The sequence below is a fragment of the Rhyacophila brunnea genome, unplaced genomic scaffold, assembly GCF_057557595.1.
Source record: "Rhyacophila brunnea isolate RB1 unplaced genomic scaffold, BYU_Rbru_1.0 scaffold_3, whole genome shotgun sequence".
Lineage (NCBI taxonomy): Eukaryota > Metazoa > Arthropoda > Insecta > Trichoptera > Rhyacophilidae > Rhyacophila > Rhyacophila brunnea.
The window spans coordinates 14,891,512-14,908,673 of NW_028232965.1; the positions used below are offsets into that span (position 1 = coordinate 14,891,512).

Here is a 17,162-nt window from a genome sequence, read left to right on the forward strand (position 1 = left end):
CTTTAACTGAACTGCAATAGCTTGCAAGATTGTATTCATTAACAAATTGATATTGACTATCACCAACGAAATATAACCCGATAGTATTACTAAAAGAACCGAGATTATCTGTAGCTTTGACCTGGTTTATTTTCTTGCGCTTTTTTGTTCTTTCATGTATTTATTTAACAGATCTAACTAATAATAATGCAAAATTACTAATTATCATGTTTGTAAATACAAATAAAGTTTAGTATCCTTACATATTATTTAAAGCTGCTTTGTAATAAAAAACGTTTTCTTTGTAGATGATTGTACGCAAAGGTTAAATCTTAAAAGCATTCATAGTGCGTATACCAAAACAAACTTTTTAAAATATGATAATGAGAAAAAGGTTTATGTCATGATTGATAAAGTTAATAAATACATTGCTACATAAATTCAATGACTTAATAATAATTAGTAGGTGGATAATTAAAGTTTTCTCTCGATACCCATAATAATAGTGAAACTTATTGATTAACTATATGTTTGAATTTATATCGCTCTTTCGAATAAATAAGCATATTTTTGTAATAAACCATATTCTTCTTGAGATCAATTCTAATATAACGTTGAACGACATTTTAGGACATTTAGGTTATCACACCTAATTTTGTTATCAGATACAATAATCAATATAGACAATTTAATGAATTTAACACACAACTACACTCACTATAATGGAGCCCAATTTAATTGAATAAAAATGCCGCATCCATTACAATATTCACATTACTTATCACTTATCACTTTATCAGTGTTTTTATTTTATTTCTGTTTTTTCATATTAAGTACAATATAATGTAAACAAATAATAATGGTATTAATTATTTTCAGTTACTCGTTACCTAGAAATTATCGATTATCTTACTCCAATATTGTATGTAGGTATACATTTTTTATTAGCTCGTATTCTTGTTTGTCCGGTACAGATTTTTTCTTGTGTGTCCAGTACAATACAATTTTTTTCTTGATTGTCCAAGATTTGTATTGGACGATTAACGATTTTTAACTAACTTCCTGACTAGCTAGACATTTGAAACTTAAAATATATCAGAACACGACGACAATGCATTATTTTAATTTACACCTCCCCCCCCCACAATCACACACATATAATTTCTTTTTTAATGAGAAAGTTTAAAATTTAAGTCAATGTTCGACTAATTCGAACGCATAATAATCGGGAATATCTGTGTATTTAGACAAGATTATGAATATCTTGTACAGAAAGCGTAGAAGCTTTTATTTTTATAGCCAATAGTACATTATTGATTAACACTCTGACTAAATTGCAACCAGATGCAAGCGATCTCAATCCTATTCTTTCGTTATTCGGGTGTTTCCATCATTATTTTCAAAAGTCCACCTCTTTTCAAATATTTCAATTTCGTAACAGCATCCCGATGTAATTTTTGACTTAAATGCCTTTAAGTCTAAGTTACAACCTCCATCCAATCCACTTCTTTCCAGACGTGAATTATCTTTGCATATTTGCTGAGGAGTATATGATGCATTTGACACAATCATCTGTTTCCGAATAAACAAATATAACACCAATTTTTACTTTTTGCGAATGCATTGAATATGGCATTTTTATTTCGTTATGTATACTAAACACACCTGTAGTTATTTATTACAAAAATTGATTATAAGTTTTGTATCATAAATATTTTAAGTAAAACACTGCTTTTTGACACGAACACTTTTACCGTTTAAAAATATTGTAAGAACTGTGATGTTTTCACAATAAAGCCTCAATTACATTGAGCTTCTTTACGAACTGTTTATTGGCGAATTTAAAAGCGGGCGATTCAGCTACTGCGATTTGATGATTACACATAAAACTTTCCATTCGCTGAGAAGCCACAAGCCAGCGACTATTTTGACGGAACGTAGTTCGTTTTTTTACCGGGAGGTTGGTACTGCGCTCTACTGCGCAGACGCAGTAGGCCCACACGCCGGCGTGTAGCGTCTAAAGTTGACCGGCTTTCAACTTTTCTCGGTAGATTGTTTACAACCTGCAAACTGCAATCTATATTGATAATCAAATCGACGCGTTCTTTAACTGTGAGTATTTTTACCGTGTATTGCTTTTGCTTACGATATATAAAAAAAAATAGTATTATTGAGGGAATGTTGACAGGTAGCACTTCCACCAGGTATTTTTTTTTCTAGTATACAGTATAACAATCTACAAATAAAATCATAAAAGTAGTATCAATCAGATTAATTCGTTTTGAATAAAAAATATATCATACCATCAAGAACAACATTATTTAATATATACGTAGGCAGAGACATCCCTAGACAAAGTGCCCCCCTTGAGAAGAATTAGAATACCGTATCTTTTAATTTTTCGCTTCAAATTATCTAAAATTTTTTTAGGTACTTGTACCTTCTTAACTATTTTCGGCAATCTTAAACAGACAAAGAACTTAAAATTGATGAACACACCGTCTTCTGTGAAAACGAAACGAATTCTCAAAAAGCGGTGGTTTCATGTGTGTGGAGGTCTGTGGCATCGATAGGTTTGGAGGCACCCTTATAAAGAAAATCTTGTGCGACAAACCCCTATTACTGTATACTACAATATACAACAGTGGTTATGATGTTAAGATTATTTATGCTTTGATTATTTTGAGGAAAATTCAAAACTAACAATATAACCAGTGCCATCTGTCGTAGGACAACAGCAATAATTTAATATCGGCTATAATTAAAAATTTGGTGGAAGTATTACTAAGTTGATATTATTTTTTGACCAGATAAGATAATACATTCAAACTATCCTTTCCTCTTTCTTCCTAGATCGTATCTATTAATATAGTTTAATAACTAATTGTCTCCGAGAGTTTTTTTTATTTATATTATCATCATCAGCCGGGGTCAATCCACTGTTGTATGAAGGCCTCCCCAAGCTTCTTCCAACTCTCTCGGTCCTGTGTCGTTCGCCGTCTATTTTTGCCGAACTTTATCAGTTCGTCAATCCAGCGCCTTTTAGGGCGACCCTGTGACCGTTTCTTACCCCTTGGGTACCATTGGATGACGGCATTTGTCCAGCGGCCGTCCTTTCGGTGAGCAATCTGCCCCGCCCATCTCCATTTCAGCTGTTTGGCAACGTCTATTACATCGCGTACTCCTGTCTGCTTCCTAATCCATTCGTTTCTCTTACGGTCCTTTCGCGTGATGCCCAACATACACCTCTCCATGCCTCGCTGTGCGACTCTTAGCCTTTAGACATCTCTCGTGTTGAGGGTCCACGTCTCGCAGCCATACGTGAGCACGGGCAGAACACATTGGTTGAACACCCTACGCTTAAGACATAATGGTAGGTCATTCTTGAAGATACTATTGAAACGCCTGAAAGCACTCCATCCCAGCTTTGTTCTGCGAGCAATTTCATCGTACATGCTTCCGTCTATGGGCACCTGCTGTCCGAGATAGACGTAGCTGCTGACTTGCTCGAGTTGGGTGCCATTAATACAGATAATCGCAGGGTCCGAAAAGCTGTTCCTCATCACTTTTGTCTTTAACACATTTATCTTTAGGCCGACCGTTTGACTGACATCCGCGAGTTCTTGCATTCTACCTTGGAGGTCTTTAGGGTCTTGTGAGAGTATAACAATATCATCTGAAAAGTGCAGGTGACTGAGGTGCACTCCATTAATTGGAACACCTTTTTCCTCCCGATCAAGTTTCCTAAATAAGTCCTCAAGAGTAGCGGTGAATAGTTTAGGTGAAATGGTATCACCTTGCCGGACACCTTTGTTAATGGGGAATTTACACGACCGTTTGTGGAGTTTCACGCATGCTGTGGCATCACTGTATATACGGTTCGATATGTTTATGTAGCGTCTGGAGAATCCTTGGTTACTAAGGGCGTCTATAATTGAGAATTTTTTGATGGAATCAAACGCCCTTTCATAGTCTATAAAACCAAGATATAATGGCAGTTTGTATTCCTGGTAGCGCTCTATGATTTCCCTGACGACCTATATATGATCCATAGTACTATAGCCTCTTCTGAATCCGGCTTGTTCTCTTGGTTGGTTCTTGTCTAGAACTGTTTCCAGACGGTTTGAGAGTATTTTCGTGAAAACCATGTACAGAATTGGCAGTAGACTAATTGGTCGATAGTTTTTCAGATCTTCAGTGTTTCCTTTCTTATGGAAAATAATAATGGAGGCATTTTTCCATGACTCTGGGATATTCTCTTCGTGCAGACAAGCTGTGAACAGATGTGCGAGCACTTCGCTCACCGTCCTCCCGGCCCGTTTGAGAACATCGATAGTCAGCCCATCTCCATTTATTTATATAGCGATTGAAATTAAAATTGTCTTTAATTACAATATAAATAATATCCCGTCTGCTGGCACTATTGAAAAAAAGATTATAATATTTGTTTTATAAAGCAATTTATATGACTTCGTTTTGTTCTGTTGTGAAAAAGAATGTTTTGTGTAAATTGTATTTAATTGTAATTCTCGCTACACACCAACATACCCCTTTAACTGCTTGTTTACAAGGGTAGTGCTAATCATGAGGGTGATCGCAATGTGTCTCCTTGAATTTAATACATTGTATTGATGATTATCTTGTCAATATCAAATTGTCAATACGTATCTTTAAAAGATTTTTCATTTTTTAATTAAAAAATTAACTATATAAAAAGTACATTATTCGGAAGCCATGTACAGTACATCGTATTTTATGAATATTTTTATCATTAAAATTTAATTTGATAAGTTCTTTAGGAGGTACGAGAACAAATTGTTTTTTGAAAAAATACAGTTTTAACTTGACTTGTTTACATTTTATTTACTTATACCGATTCGAGCTTCGGCATTGGGACCGCGTTTCGTTCGATTCGATATAAATAAAAGAATAAGTTATGTATGAGCACTTCTATTTTTTTTTATATAAAAATCGATATTTAAACTATGAAACGGTTACGTTATAATATTTCTAAAATAGTTTTGTAACCTTTTAAATCAAATAACTTATCATACTACATTGCAACGATTAAAATATTCATAATATTTTTTTTATTATAAAATATATATTATATGAATGTTTCTAGATCGTTATTAGCAAAATGTATCATATTGCAGGTTTTTCTAAAAACTGTACCTACTTACTCTGGAAATGAAAAGAATTAGGAAAATCTTTATAATATGTAATATTATATAATTTATATAGTCTTATAATGGAAAACTAAATATAAATACATATAATATATTCACTGACCCAACAAAAAAAAATGCGGATGAATATTTTTTTTTCAGGATTGCAACGGAGATGGTGTGATCGACTGCTACGATTATATGGCCATTCACGAGCAGGGACCATACGGGTGTCGTGGACAGCGTTCTGATCTCTACAGCGACAGATTCAACGATTGTGTTGCATCTGTAAAGAGATTGCAGAATAGTACATCAATGTTGCAGGATAATTAGTTTCTTTGGTATTTGAAGAGGAGTATTTTTAAGAGTTTAATAAAGTATAATGAATCATATTACTGAATTGTATTTTTATTCCAAAAGTTCGGTTATATTAATAGATAATACTATGAAGAAAATGAAATGTGTGTATTTACTACGCAGTTATTATTTGTTACAAAACTCTCTTTACTCTTTCAAACAACATCCTAAATTGTCTTAGAATTTCTGTACTTATGCGCTTTTTGTATTTTATGTAAGTTTATTTTGTAATTGCTGAAATGCAAGTAAATAATATCTGATAAATCACAGAATATGGAAATCTAAAAGCCATCGCCATGGACGATGATTTTGACGCAGGATACTTTATGATAGTCAGCCCATAAAGCCCAAGCTAAAAAACACACACCGACTTATAATACTATTATTTATTACAATATATTATATTTTATTTTAAAATAATTAATGACACTTTTTAAATCTCTTTCGTCCAGTAGCCTAAATTTTCTCGGCATTCATCATGTGAATGCCATTTAAGGTATAAATTATATGCTTAATTAATTTTAAGAGCTTTCATATGCGCTTTTTTGTATTTTATGTTAGTTTACTTTTGTAATAATTGCTAAAAAACAAGTATGTGATATCTGAATAAAGTAATTTTAAACAAAACTATATGATTGTTTTTTTATATAATATATAAACGAAATATAATTAAATTATTTTCATTCCAAAAACTCTATAATTATTATGTATCAATAATGTGTGTAGATTTTTTTTAATGTATGTATAAATCTACCATTGCTAGAAGCAATATTATTGTAGAGATAATACATTAATATTAGGTACTCAGTTATCAAAACTCGTGTCAAAAAGCCATCGCTAAATTGCCGCTAAAATTTATTTTAGCATAAATACTCATCTCTGATGTGAGCATTGCCAGTTGACTGTTGATTTCTGTGTATTACATATCTATTCACTATTATAACTAAACGCACTAGTTGAAGAACTGGTTCGATAATGAAGAGTATCAACAAATACTGTGTCGGTGAATTTGTCGTCATAATGGCACTGTTTTCAACCGCTAATGGTGAGTCAAGGGTCATAGATTATCTAAGTAGACATAACCTAAAATCAAAATTATTCGACACATATTAATTATTGTTTTTAAGATCACAAAATATTAAACGCTTAAATGATGTATAATGTCAATGTCTAAATAAAAACATACCAATTTATGAGGTCATAGGACATTCTGTGGATTTTTAACTATCGACATATTATATTACCTACACTATTATTCATCAAACTAATGAGAATGAGGAATGTGTAACAACCTAATAACAATAAAATAAACCACACAAAATAATATATAATAATATCTGTCTGTAAGTCAAGTAGTGTTTTACGATATTTAGACCATTGGTAGGTAATTGACAAATTATTGCAACATTTTGATCATTTATTAATTTACATTAGAGTTGCCACTTCATAACTTTGCACTCTGGCTCTAGGATGAAAATCATGTAATACATTCTAAAAATATTTTTTTTTACATAATATAATACAATCTATATTTTTCCTTATCACTACATGTACATATTAATACAAATGAATATCATTTGATCTAATTCTATGCGAGCTAATCAGGCAATGTAGTAAATAGTGCAAAAAGTACAAACTTATAAAGTGTAAAAGCTTCTAAAGAAAGCTTTAACTGAACTGCAATAGCTTGCAAGATTGTATTCATTAACAAATTGATATTGACTATCACAAACGAAATATAAACCGATGGTATTACTAAAAGAACCGAGATTATTTATAGCTTTGGCCTGGTTTATTTTCTTGCACTTTTTTGTTCTTTAGTGTATTTATTTAACAGATCTAACTAATAATAATGCAAAATTGCTTCAAAACTTATTATTTTTGCAAATACAAATAAAGTTTAATATCCTTATATATTATTTAAAGCTGCTTTGTAATAAAAAAATGTTTTCCTAGTAGAAGATTGTACACAAAGGTTAAATCTTAAAACATTCATAGTAGGTATACCAATTGATAAAGTCAATAAATACATTGCTAAAGTCATGATTGATAAAGTTAATAAATACATTGCTACATAAATTCAACGACTTAATAATTAGTACCCTGGATAATTAAAGTTTTTCTCTCGATACCCATAATAATAGTGAAACTTATTGATTAACTATATGTTTCTTGCTCTTTGGATGCTCTTTCGAATAAATAAACATATTTTTGTAATAAACCATATTCTTCTTGAGATCAATTCTAATATTTGAACGACATTTTAGGATATTTAGGTTATCACGCCTAATTTTGATATCAGAGACAATAATCAATATAGACAATTTAATGAATTTAACACACAACTACACTCACTATAATGGGGCCCGATTTAATTGAATAAAAGTGTTTTTATTTTAATTCTGTTCTTTCATATTAAGTACAATATAATGTGAACAAATAATAATGGTATTAATTATTTTCAGTTACTCGTTATCTATAAATTATCGATTATCTTACTCCAATATTGTATGTAGGTATACACTTTTTATTAGCTCGTATTCTTGTTTGTCCGGTACAGATATTTTTCTTGTGTGTCCAGTACAATTTTTTTCTTGTTTGTCCAAGATTTGTATTGGACGATTGAAGATTTTCCCGACTTGCTAGACATTTGAAACTCTTAGAATATATCAGAACACGACGTCAATGCATTCTTTTAATAGTTTTGGCCATCTTTAAGCAGAATTAAATTCATTTTCAGTTAATTCTGTTTTGGATGTTTCGGAAAAAAAATCGTTAAAAGTAATATTTACTAATCATTGGTTGCTAAGGGGATCCTAGCAACTAAATTATTAATATATACGTGCGTTACTATGGAAATCAATATGAAATGTCAAAATGACATTTCAGTATTCTATAATATCTATTCAGTATTTCTATCAAGTACAAAAAAAAATATTTATTAATACATAGAATTGTCAAGTTTATATGATTCAAGAGAAAATTTAAAAAACGTGGTATATAAAAAGTTCTTTTTATCTTGTAATTATTGCTTATAATGTTATTCTTTCTCTCACCTTTGATAAAATTCTTGTGACAGTGACCGGTCGAAGTACTTTTATTGTTCATCGAATTTGTCTGAATTATTCATGAATTTATTCAGTACCTACTACTGAAATTCTGAAAATAAAAACAATAAGAATCGCTTATCTTATAATAATAATATAAGTATTAACATTCTACCAAAGCATATTATTCAATTTATGGCTGCTCAACAACTAAATGAGAAAACAATGAAATAATTATGGATACTTAGTGCAATTAATAGTTTACGTCGAATATAGATATTCAGATTTTCCAACTTGGTATTTTTCTTGTTGCTAGGTAGGTATGTCCTGTAAATTACCTTTCTCCGTACAACATTTTATTAGTTTTTTATGAAAATACGGTTGGATTTAGCTAGATCGAGTTTAAGACTCATAGCACCAATTGAGGGCCCCCATAAAAATATATATTTATTCTTAATTAATTAGGTACCTACTAATTAGATAAAAATAATATTATTAACATCGTGAATGTAAAATAAATAATTATGTTTGAATTAAATCGAATAATCAAGGAAAACCTCCTATCTTAATAGTTTCTTAAGAGCGGAAGTGACCTACGAGCTGTAAGATTGCGAAAAACAAACATACCTACCTTGAAAAAGGGGCAGTCAGAAAATAATCGTTTGACGAATTATAGAATGGAAAACACCTAGTCATATGTCTTAAAATAAAGGAACCAAAGAAATTTCTAAAATAATATTGTAGGAAACTTCATAAGGACTCCAGACAATTATTGATCCATATTCAAGAATACTAGGTAGGTACTAACGAGATATCGATTGCACTATGACATTAGGATTCTTGAATGGTTTTTGTACGTAAACCTCTACAGGTGATGTCCGAGTGAAGTATACATACAGTCAAAAACTATGCCAAGATCTCTTGTATTGTGTCAACTGTCAATTCATTGTAAAAGTATATTGTAATATTAATTTAATTTAATAAAAAGCAAAAAATTTACAGTACTTTTTCCACTTTTAATAAATAATTCTGGACCGGTTTTATCCGCCTCACAGGGACATTTTCAACTAAATAATCTTAATTCAACAGGCATCAAAACAAATACAAAAGGTGACACAAATAATCCGCCAATATGAACATTGAATTATCCATCCAATAATATTTTGTCAATAACGATAATTAATGAAATTGGATATTAATATTTCATAGTACCTACATCAAGGACACTAAACCAAATATTTTAAATTATGAACATAAAACAAAATATGAAGCAATAAATACTTACAATAACACATTTCAATACATAACGAAATAAATATTTATGATTACACAATATGTAATAACACAATACATTCAATTCCATCCAAGGCATTCACAATTAATCAAATATGAAGAACATAATTATTGGCCCAAGATTTGTTCCTTTGGGGAATACCTGAAAGAGTTCAAAAACGTCAGATGCACACCCAGCATACTCAACATATTGATAGCTACTAATGACATCAAGACTGGACAATTAATAGCTGCGCAGAAGAGTTACGTAAGCCTCTATCAAACGTCCAAAAAGTTTTCGGATCGAAGTTAAGTTGTTCTCGCTGAGTTCACCGGGCCCGGTGTTGCCATGTCTACTGAAATTTCAGTAGTCAACTGATATTTTTTACGAATATACTGAATTTATGATTTTTTACGAAATCAACTGAAATTTCTGAGTTCCACATAATTTGTAAGTAAACTGATGATTATCAAGTCCTCGTGAATTATTTTTTGAAATTTCAGAATCTGTCTAAAAAAACGAGACGTTAATTACCCTCCGCGGAATACTTGTCCAAAAAAACGATCCAACTGTTGCCCACCGCGGAAATTTTGCCTAAAAGAAACAAGCCGTTTGCGTCTCACAGTGTAAAATCTTTCCCTAAAAACTGACTGCGGCCCACTGCGGAACCCGCGCTTAACAAAAAGAACCGACTGAGAAAAAATGTTCCCACTGAGGCACACAATGGATTTTTTTTGTTTAACAACAACAGGATTCAGAATCTGAAATCTACTGATATTTTGTCGAACCTACTGATTTTTTTTTCATATTCTACTGGAATTTTAAACTTTGACTTGGCAACACTGCCTGGGCCCCTAGCTAGAAGGACGATTCATTCGGTCTAGGTCCTTTCAAGACGTCGGTCGGTGTCCAAAGCTAAATTTATTTATTTATAAATATTTTTTAAGTAACCTGCTATAATCAATGTAGGTATTCCGGAAATTAAAATACACCATTTTTTTTTCTTGCAAATCCGCGTTCTCAATCAACTTCAATATGTCCCCGAAACAGAAGTAGCAAAGACGATATACATTCACACACTTCATAGGTGCGGGAGAAGTACCAAGATCTGTACGTTAGACCCTCCCGCCATTTTCGGAGATGACATCTAACCTATCAGATATTTTCTAGTGTTTTAAAAGCTCCTCTGCATTTCTTTTGTTTTGAGCTATTTTAGTCCTATCACCAAATATTTTTTTATTTGTGAATACTTTTATATCTAAAATAATGAACATTGGTACACTTTCAGCAATCACTCCACCAGCCGTGACGGAAATCTGCCTCGGCTGCATCTGCGAGGCAATCACCAGCTGCGACGTGACCCTTAAGTGTGTTGATAGGAACTGTGGACTCCTCTGGATATCCAGGCCTTACTGGGTTGATTCTGGAAGACCAACACTAAACGGAGAGAGTCCTGACTCTGAAACTGGTAGGATTTAAATTATATTATTTGCAGGCCTTTATTAGAAATTATTAGATAAACTAAAATCTTATTCATTAGAACCGTATGAAAATCATCATCATAATCGTTGGCTTTATATTAAAATGGGGAATAGATCTTGACCGGCTTCCGAAAAGAGCAAAACTTGAAGAGAAAAAAAAATATTTTTTTGCTAAACTAATGATTTACTAATATTATGTTTATTTGTGTTTCAGCCTACCAGAATTGTGCAAACAACCACAAGTGCGCATCACGGTCTGTTCAAGGTTACATGACCAAATTTGAAATGGTAAAAATAACCATAGCCTCTTATTGGTGCATCCTTAGCTTCATTTTAATATTGTCAAAAACATACTTTTACATTATAATATATCAATACATCATTACCTCGCGATTATAATCTTACGCCATCATCTTTATTATTGTATTCTTGTAACAACCAATAAACTCTTATCTCAATAACCATATATATTATAATATATGTTTGGCTGTATGTTGAGGAGGTGGTAGATGGAAAGGTCGTTCGTTGTTGGTTGGTTATTGAGATAAGAGTTTATTGGTTGTTACAAGAATACAATAATAAAGATGATGGCGTAAGATTATAATCGCGAGGTAATGATGTATTGATGAGATCGATATGATCAAAAGATTAATAATTATTATAAGAATGCACTGAGACTTGATTTGAATGGAATAACGGATGTACTATGTCCAGTAAAGAACTCATGACAATAAGCAGTACCTACGACTCGTGACGGACTCGATGAGTGGAGTGTTAGTTCATAGATTGTTGTTTTTATTTATTAATGCAGTACATATTATATTACCATAGATATTGTCGGAATTCTCAATCAAAACAAACACTACCGGTCTAGTTATGATTGAGGAAACGGTGACAATTATTAGTATTGCTAATAAACCCTACATATTAAAGTGTATCACTAATTTAATGCAGATTAGCATGATCGCTACATGTGTTCTGATGTATCTATATATCTGTAATGCAGCATATAACACAGCACAGCACTCTCTCTCTCTTTTTCTCTGCCAAAGGTATGCACAGCTAACAATAAGCTATCTCTCTGACGCACATAAATTTTCATGTGAAATAGGTTGCGTCTTTGTTGCGTGATCACATAAATATAACACCCATGTTGCATCCCTCTCGTGCGCACTGACGTCTTGCATTTCGCTGACATGCTTCTTAACCCATTCACTGTATTGTAATAAAGTGTCGTTATTTGTATCAATGAAAAAGAAACTATTTTAAGGCAATACCAAAGAAACACAGCGGCTTTATCGAAATAGATACCAACCAATCTATATTGATAATCGACGCGTTCATTACTTCTGAATATTGTTACCCTATATTGCTTTGCTTGTGATATAAAAAAAGTATTATTGAGGGAATTGACAAGAATGTTGACAGGTAGCACTGCAATCGGGTATTTTTTCCAGTATACAGTACTTATGACAGTCTACAAATAAAGTCGTACAAGTAGTATCAACCAGATTAATTCATGTTGAATAAAAAATATATCATACCATGAACAACATTATTTAATATTATATTATATTATGAGCAGTGACGTCCCTAAGCAAAGTGCCGCCCTTAGGAAGAATTAGAGTACGTCTTTAATTTTTAGCTTCAAATTGTCTGAAAATTATTTAGGTACCTGTTTTCGGTAAACAAATCTTAAACAGACAAATACACCAAAAAACTTTAAATTAAAAAACAAAATTTCCACAAAACATATTCTCAAAAAGCGGTGGTTTTAGGTACTTACATGGAAGTCTGTGGTATCAGTCTGTGGTAAGGCACCCTTATGTAAAACTTTCCTGTGCGATAAACCGCTGTTACAATTTACAATATGTATTGCAATGTACCTATACTACCATACAACAATAGTTACGATGTTAAGATTTTTTATGATTTGATTATTTTTTAAACTAATATGTTGATACTTTCTAATGAAGCAACTGCATCATCTGCTTGATGGGAAACGATCACTTTACTCAAAAGTTCTAATATTTGTATTCGTTCCTTCATTCGCCGCCCCTAAGAAACGCATGACCCGCCTGTCCCCACGTGACGTCACTATATTATGTAGTTACTAGTAATTATATTAATTAAATAAAATGATAATATTGTCTATATTCTTAATACATCGTTCAGGGCTTTTAGTAAGTATGGAATAGCCGCGCCTTAGAATGGTTTGGATTTTCAAACACAGTATAATAACTACATCATCCGGGAAAATTCAGAACTAACGATATAACCAGCGCCATCTGTCATGGGACAAGAGCAATAATTTAGTATCGGCCCATAGACTATAGATAAAATTTGGCGTAGTATTATTAGGTCTGTTACCGAAAGTTGAGGCGACCGGAATACTCACACAGACGCATTGTTTACAAACAGGTGTTTCAAATTTTTAAATCGACTTTTAAAAAACGAGATTCTTTGTTTTAGTTTAGAAAAAAATCGAATTAATCAAAAAAGGAACAGTCTGTAAAAGAATACCGTATTCTTCAAAAATACACCAATACACACAATCTTTCGGATCTGTGATCGCCTCAACTTTCGTTAACAGACCTATACCTGATTGATATTACCTATTGACCATAATATAAGATAAAACTTTCAAATTTACGAGGCATTAATAGATTATAATTAATTATTGCAAAATCTAAAAACCAGAAAAAAATTAAAAATAATATGTTATAAAATGAGCTGTCGTTGATTTTTTTAAGTTTATTATTACTTATTCTCCTATATCGTATCTATTGATATAATATAGTTTAATAAATAATTATATCCTAGAGTTTTTTTTAGTTATTTAGCGATGCCAATTAAAATTGTCTAGAATTATAATATTAATAATACCGCGTCTGCTAGCACCATTGAAAAAGTAGATTATAATATTTGTTTTATAAGGAAATTTTTATGACTTATTTTGTTGTGTTGTGAAAAAGAATGCTTTGAGTAAATTGTATTTAATTATAATTTTCGCTAGATGTACTAAAATACTACATACCAACATACAACCTTTAAATGCTTGGGCTTAGTGCGAGTCATGAGTGTGATCGCAATGCGTCTCCTTAAATTTAATACATTATATTGATGGTTTTCTTATAAATTATCAATGCGTATCTTTAGAGGTTTTTTTTTTTAATTAAAAAATAAACTTACAATTCAAAAACAAACTATATAAAAAGTACATTCGTTGGAAGTCAGGGTGTTGTCGGTACATCGTATTTTATGAATATTTTTATCATTAAAATTTGATTTGATAGATTCTTTATGAGGTAACAAACTGTTTTTTGGGGAAAAAAACGTAGTTTTAACGTAAATTATTTCTTATTTTGAAAACATCGATTTTTCTAGAAAACCTAAATGAGTGTTATTTAAAGAATAATTATATTATTTTATTTACCTGCTTATTTATACCGATTCGAATTTCGGCATTGGGACCATTTCAAAATTCGATTCGATATACTCGTACCTAAATACAATAATACTTTATGAACATATCTTTTTTTATAAAAATCAGTTGTTATTAAAATTATAAAAAGGATACGTTATAATATTTCTTAAATCGTAGTTTTTAATAATTAATTTTTAACTATTTTTTTATAAAATATATATATCTGAATGTTCATAGATCGTTATTAGTAAAATGTATCAAATTGCAGGTTTTTTACCTATTCTCCTCTTTCAGGAAATTCAAGGAATTAGGTAAATACAATATAATATTCGCTGATTCAAAAAAAAATATGGATGTCATGGCGTACATTTTTTTTTCAGGATTGCAACGGAGATGGTGTGATCGACTGCTACGATCATATGGCCATCCATCAAAAGGGACCAAACGGGTGTCGTGGAGAGGTTCATGCTCTCTACAACGAGAGATTCAACGATTGTATTGCATCTGTAAAGAGATTGCAGAACAATAATAATTAGTTCCTTTGGTACATTTATGTACGTTATGTATTTACGTGTTATCGTTATAATGATCCATATTACTGTATTGTATTTTTTTAAATACGGTTATATCAATAATAAAGAGAATAAAATGTTATTTTGCCAAGGAATATGTATATTTACTGCGCACAAAAATGAATAGGTGTATAATAATGTTATACATTATTATTTATTACAAAACTCTCTTTATTCTTTCAAACAACAGCATAAATTGTCTAGGAATTTCTGTGGTTTTTTTATTGAATTAACTTCGATCCTAAATATCTAATCGTGATTAAAACACAAATTTAAATATAGGTAATATTAACATTTCGTAAACAATATACGTCAATATTTAATAATCAAAACAAAACACTATTGTCTCATCCCATATGATTTAATGACGATTATATGGAATCAGTATTATGTATATAATATTGTTTCATTTTAATTATTGATGCTGTCTTTCCATCAAGAATTATCAGTAAACACTATTAAACTAATATCAATGTCTTTACAGTTATATTAAATCTATGGTCTATACATTTTTTATTACAGAACATAAATTATTATTAAGTTCGTTGATCACGCTTGCGGATTTTCACTGATGCAGGTACACCTAATAAATAATAATATTATAAATTTGTTTTTTTTTGTTGTTAGTTTTCTGTCAAGTCAGTAACTCGGATTATAATAATATATTATAATAATTATATCACCGAACATGTAGCTAGAACTCTAGAGTTAAACTAAAATAAATTTATACAAAACTCTTCTGTACTAACGTATAGATCAGAATGCTGCGAACTCAGCGAACATGATGAAAGAAATGTGGATATTTTTGAGAGGAAATTCTTGAGAAAAATCTATGAGGCTGTTCAAGAAGATGACATCTGGAGGTCGGTGTCTAATGAATAGCTTTACATACTGGATGGGGGCGAAAGTATCACATGGCAGTGGCGAAGACTCCATACTAGGCGATTATTTAAAATGTTTCTTAATTGCATATTGACATATCGTCGCTGTAGGATTACTTTGTCGAATAGCCCAAACGTTCAGGAGACGAAAACGAATTTCATAATCCAATATTTAAATACATGGAGATATTTAAATTGTTATTTTTACAGCATGTGAATGATGTATTCATTACCATTACAAAGTAATTTACAGAAAAGGATTGTTCTAGTCAATTTAGATACAAAAAAACATTCTCCATTAAAAGGTCGATTTCGACAAAAACGGATATTCCACAAACCAATCCCATAGCGACGATATTTATATATTCACTCGATTATTTCATATTCTATAAAAATAATTGAATTTGCACACGATAGGTGTCATATATGTAGGAATGTATTATACAAATTACAAAACAATCTGCAAATGTTTAAAAAATACCCCACTGCGCGCCATCTGTCTTGACGTAAATAAAGGTCGGATTATGAGTGAAGGAATTGTGATATTTTTTGTATGGACTTTACGTCACATAACCTCAGTCAGTCTATCGAATTGTATGAAAAATATGGTAGGCTCCTATCGCAGAGCCTAAAACCTTCGCGCATAATACTGTTGTCATGACTGCACTGTGTCCAAAATAAAAATAATTAGATAATTTAAAAAATATATTTCTATGGTGTTTTAACGTATATTAATAAATACTTATAGATTGTTTTTAAAAATAAAAATAAATTTTATCTAATGATTATTGAAAATGTTTTGAAAAATACGTAATTTAAACTCAACGCTCAATTTTATGTCGTCAGTGAATTTTTGAAGATTCGTTGAAACAGCGTGTCGTTGTCATTAGTGTTTACTTATGCATTAGTAGTAATATCGTATAAGGTATCTTCTTATTTCTCGTAAGTATACCTGACAAGTGTGCTCTTTTTATCAG

General features: G+C 31.2%; 1 protein-coding gene and 1 long non-coding RNA gene across 2 annotated transcripts; one reads left to right on the forward strand and one right to left on the reverse strand.

Annotated features, from left to right (window-relative positions):
* Nucleotides 1–5,271: 5,271 nt before the first annotated feature.
* LOC147067939 (uncharacterized) lies at nt 5,272–10,046 on the reverse strand. Its single transcript, XR_015071329.1, has 3 exons — nt 9,837–10,046; nt 8,561–8,663; nt 5,272–5,433 (listed from the first exon to the last, which is right to left on the reverse strand). It is a non-coding gene; the product is annotated as an uncharacterized LOC147067939 (long non-coding RNA).
* LOC147067940 (lysozyme 2-like) lies at nt 6,281–15,399 on the forward strand. Its single transcript, XM_085952315.1, has 4 exons — nt 6,281–6,549; nt 11,113–11,292; nt 11,520–11,593; nt 15,113–15,399. The coding sequence occupies exons 1-4, from the start codon at nt 6,480–6,482 to the stop codon at nt 15,266–15,268; spliced, it is 480 nt and encodes a 159-aa protein (XP_085808441.1). The 5' UTR covers nt 6,281–6,479; the 3' UTR covers nt 15,269–15,399.
* Nucleotides 15,400–17,162: the final 1,763 nt, after the last annotated feature.

Bases quoted from the DNA above. Each gene is read 5' to 3' on its own strand.
- LOC147067940 (XM_085952315.1), top strand. From the start codon at position 6,480: ATGAAGAGTATCAACAAATACTGTGTCGGTGAATTTGTCGTCATAATG. The intron at 11,293-11,519 runs GTAGGATTTAAA...TTTGTGTTTCAG, and splicing joins GAGTCCTGACTCTGAAACTG to CCTACCAGAATTGTGCAAAC. The intron at 11,594-15,112 runs GTAAAAATAACC...TTTTTTTTTCAG, and splicing joins ACATGACCAAATTTGAAATG to GATTGCAACGGAGATGGTGT.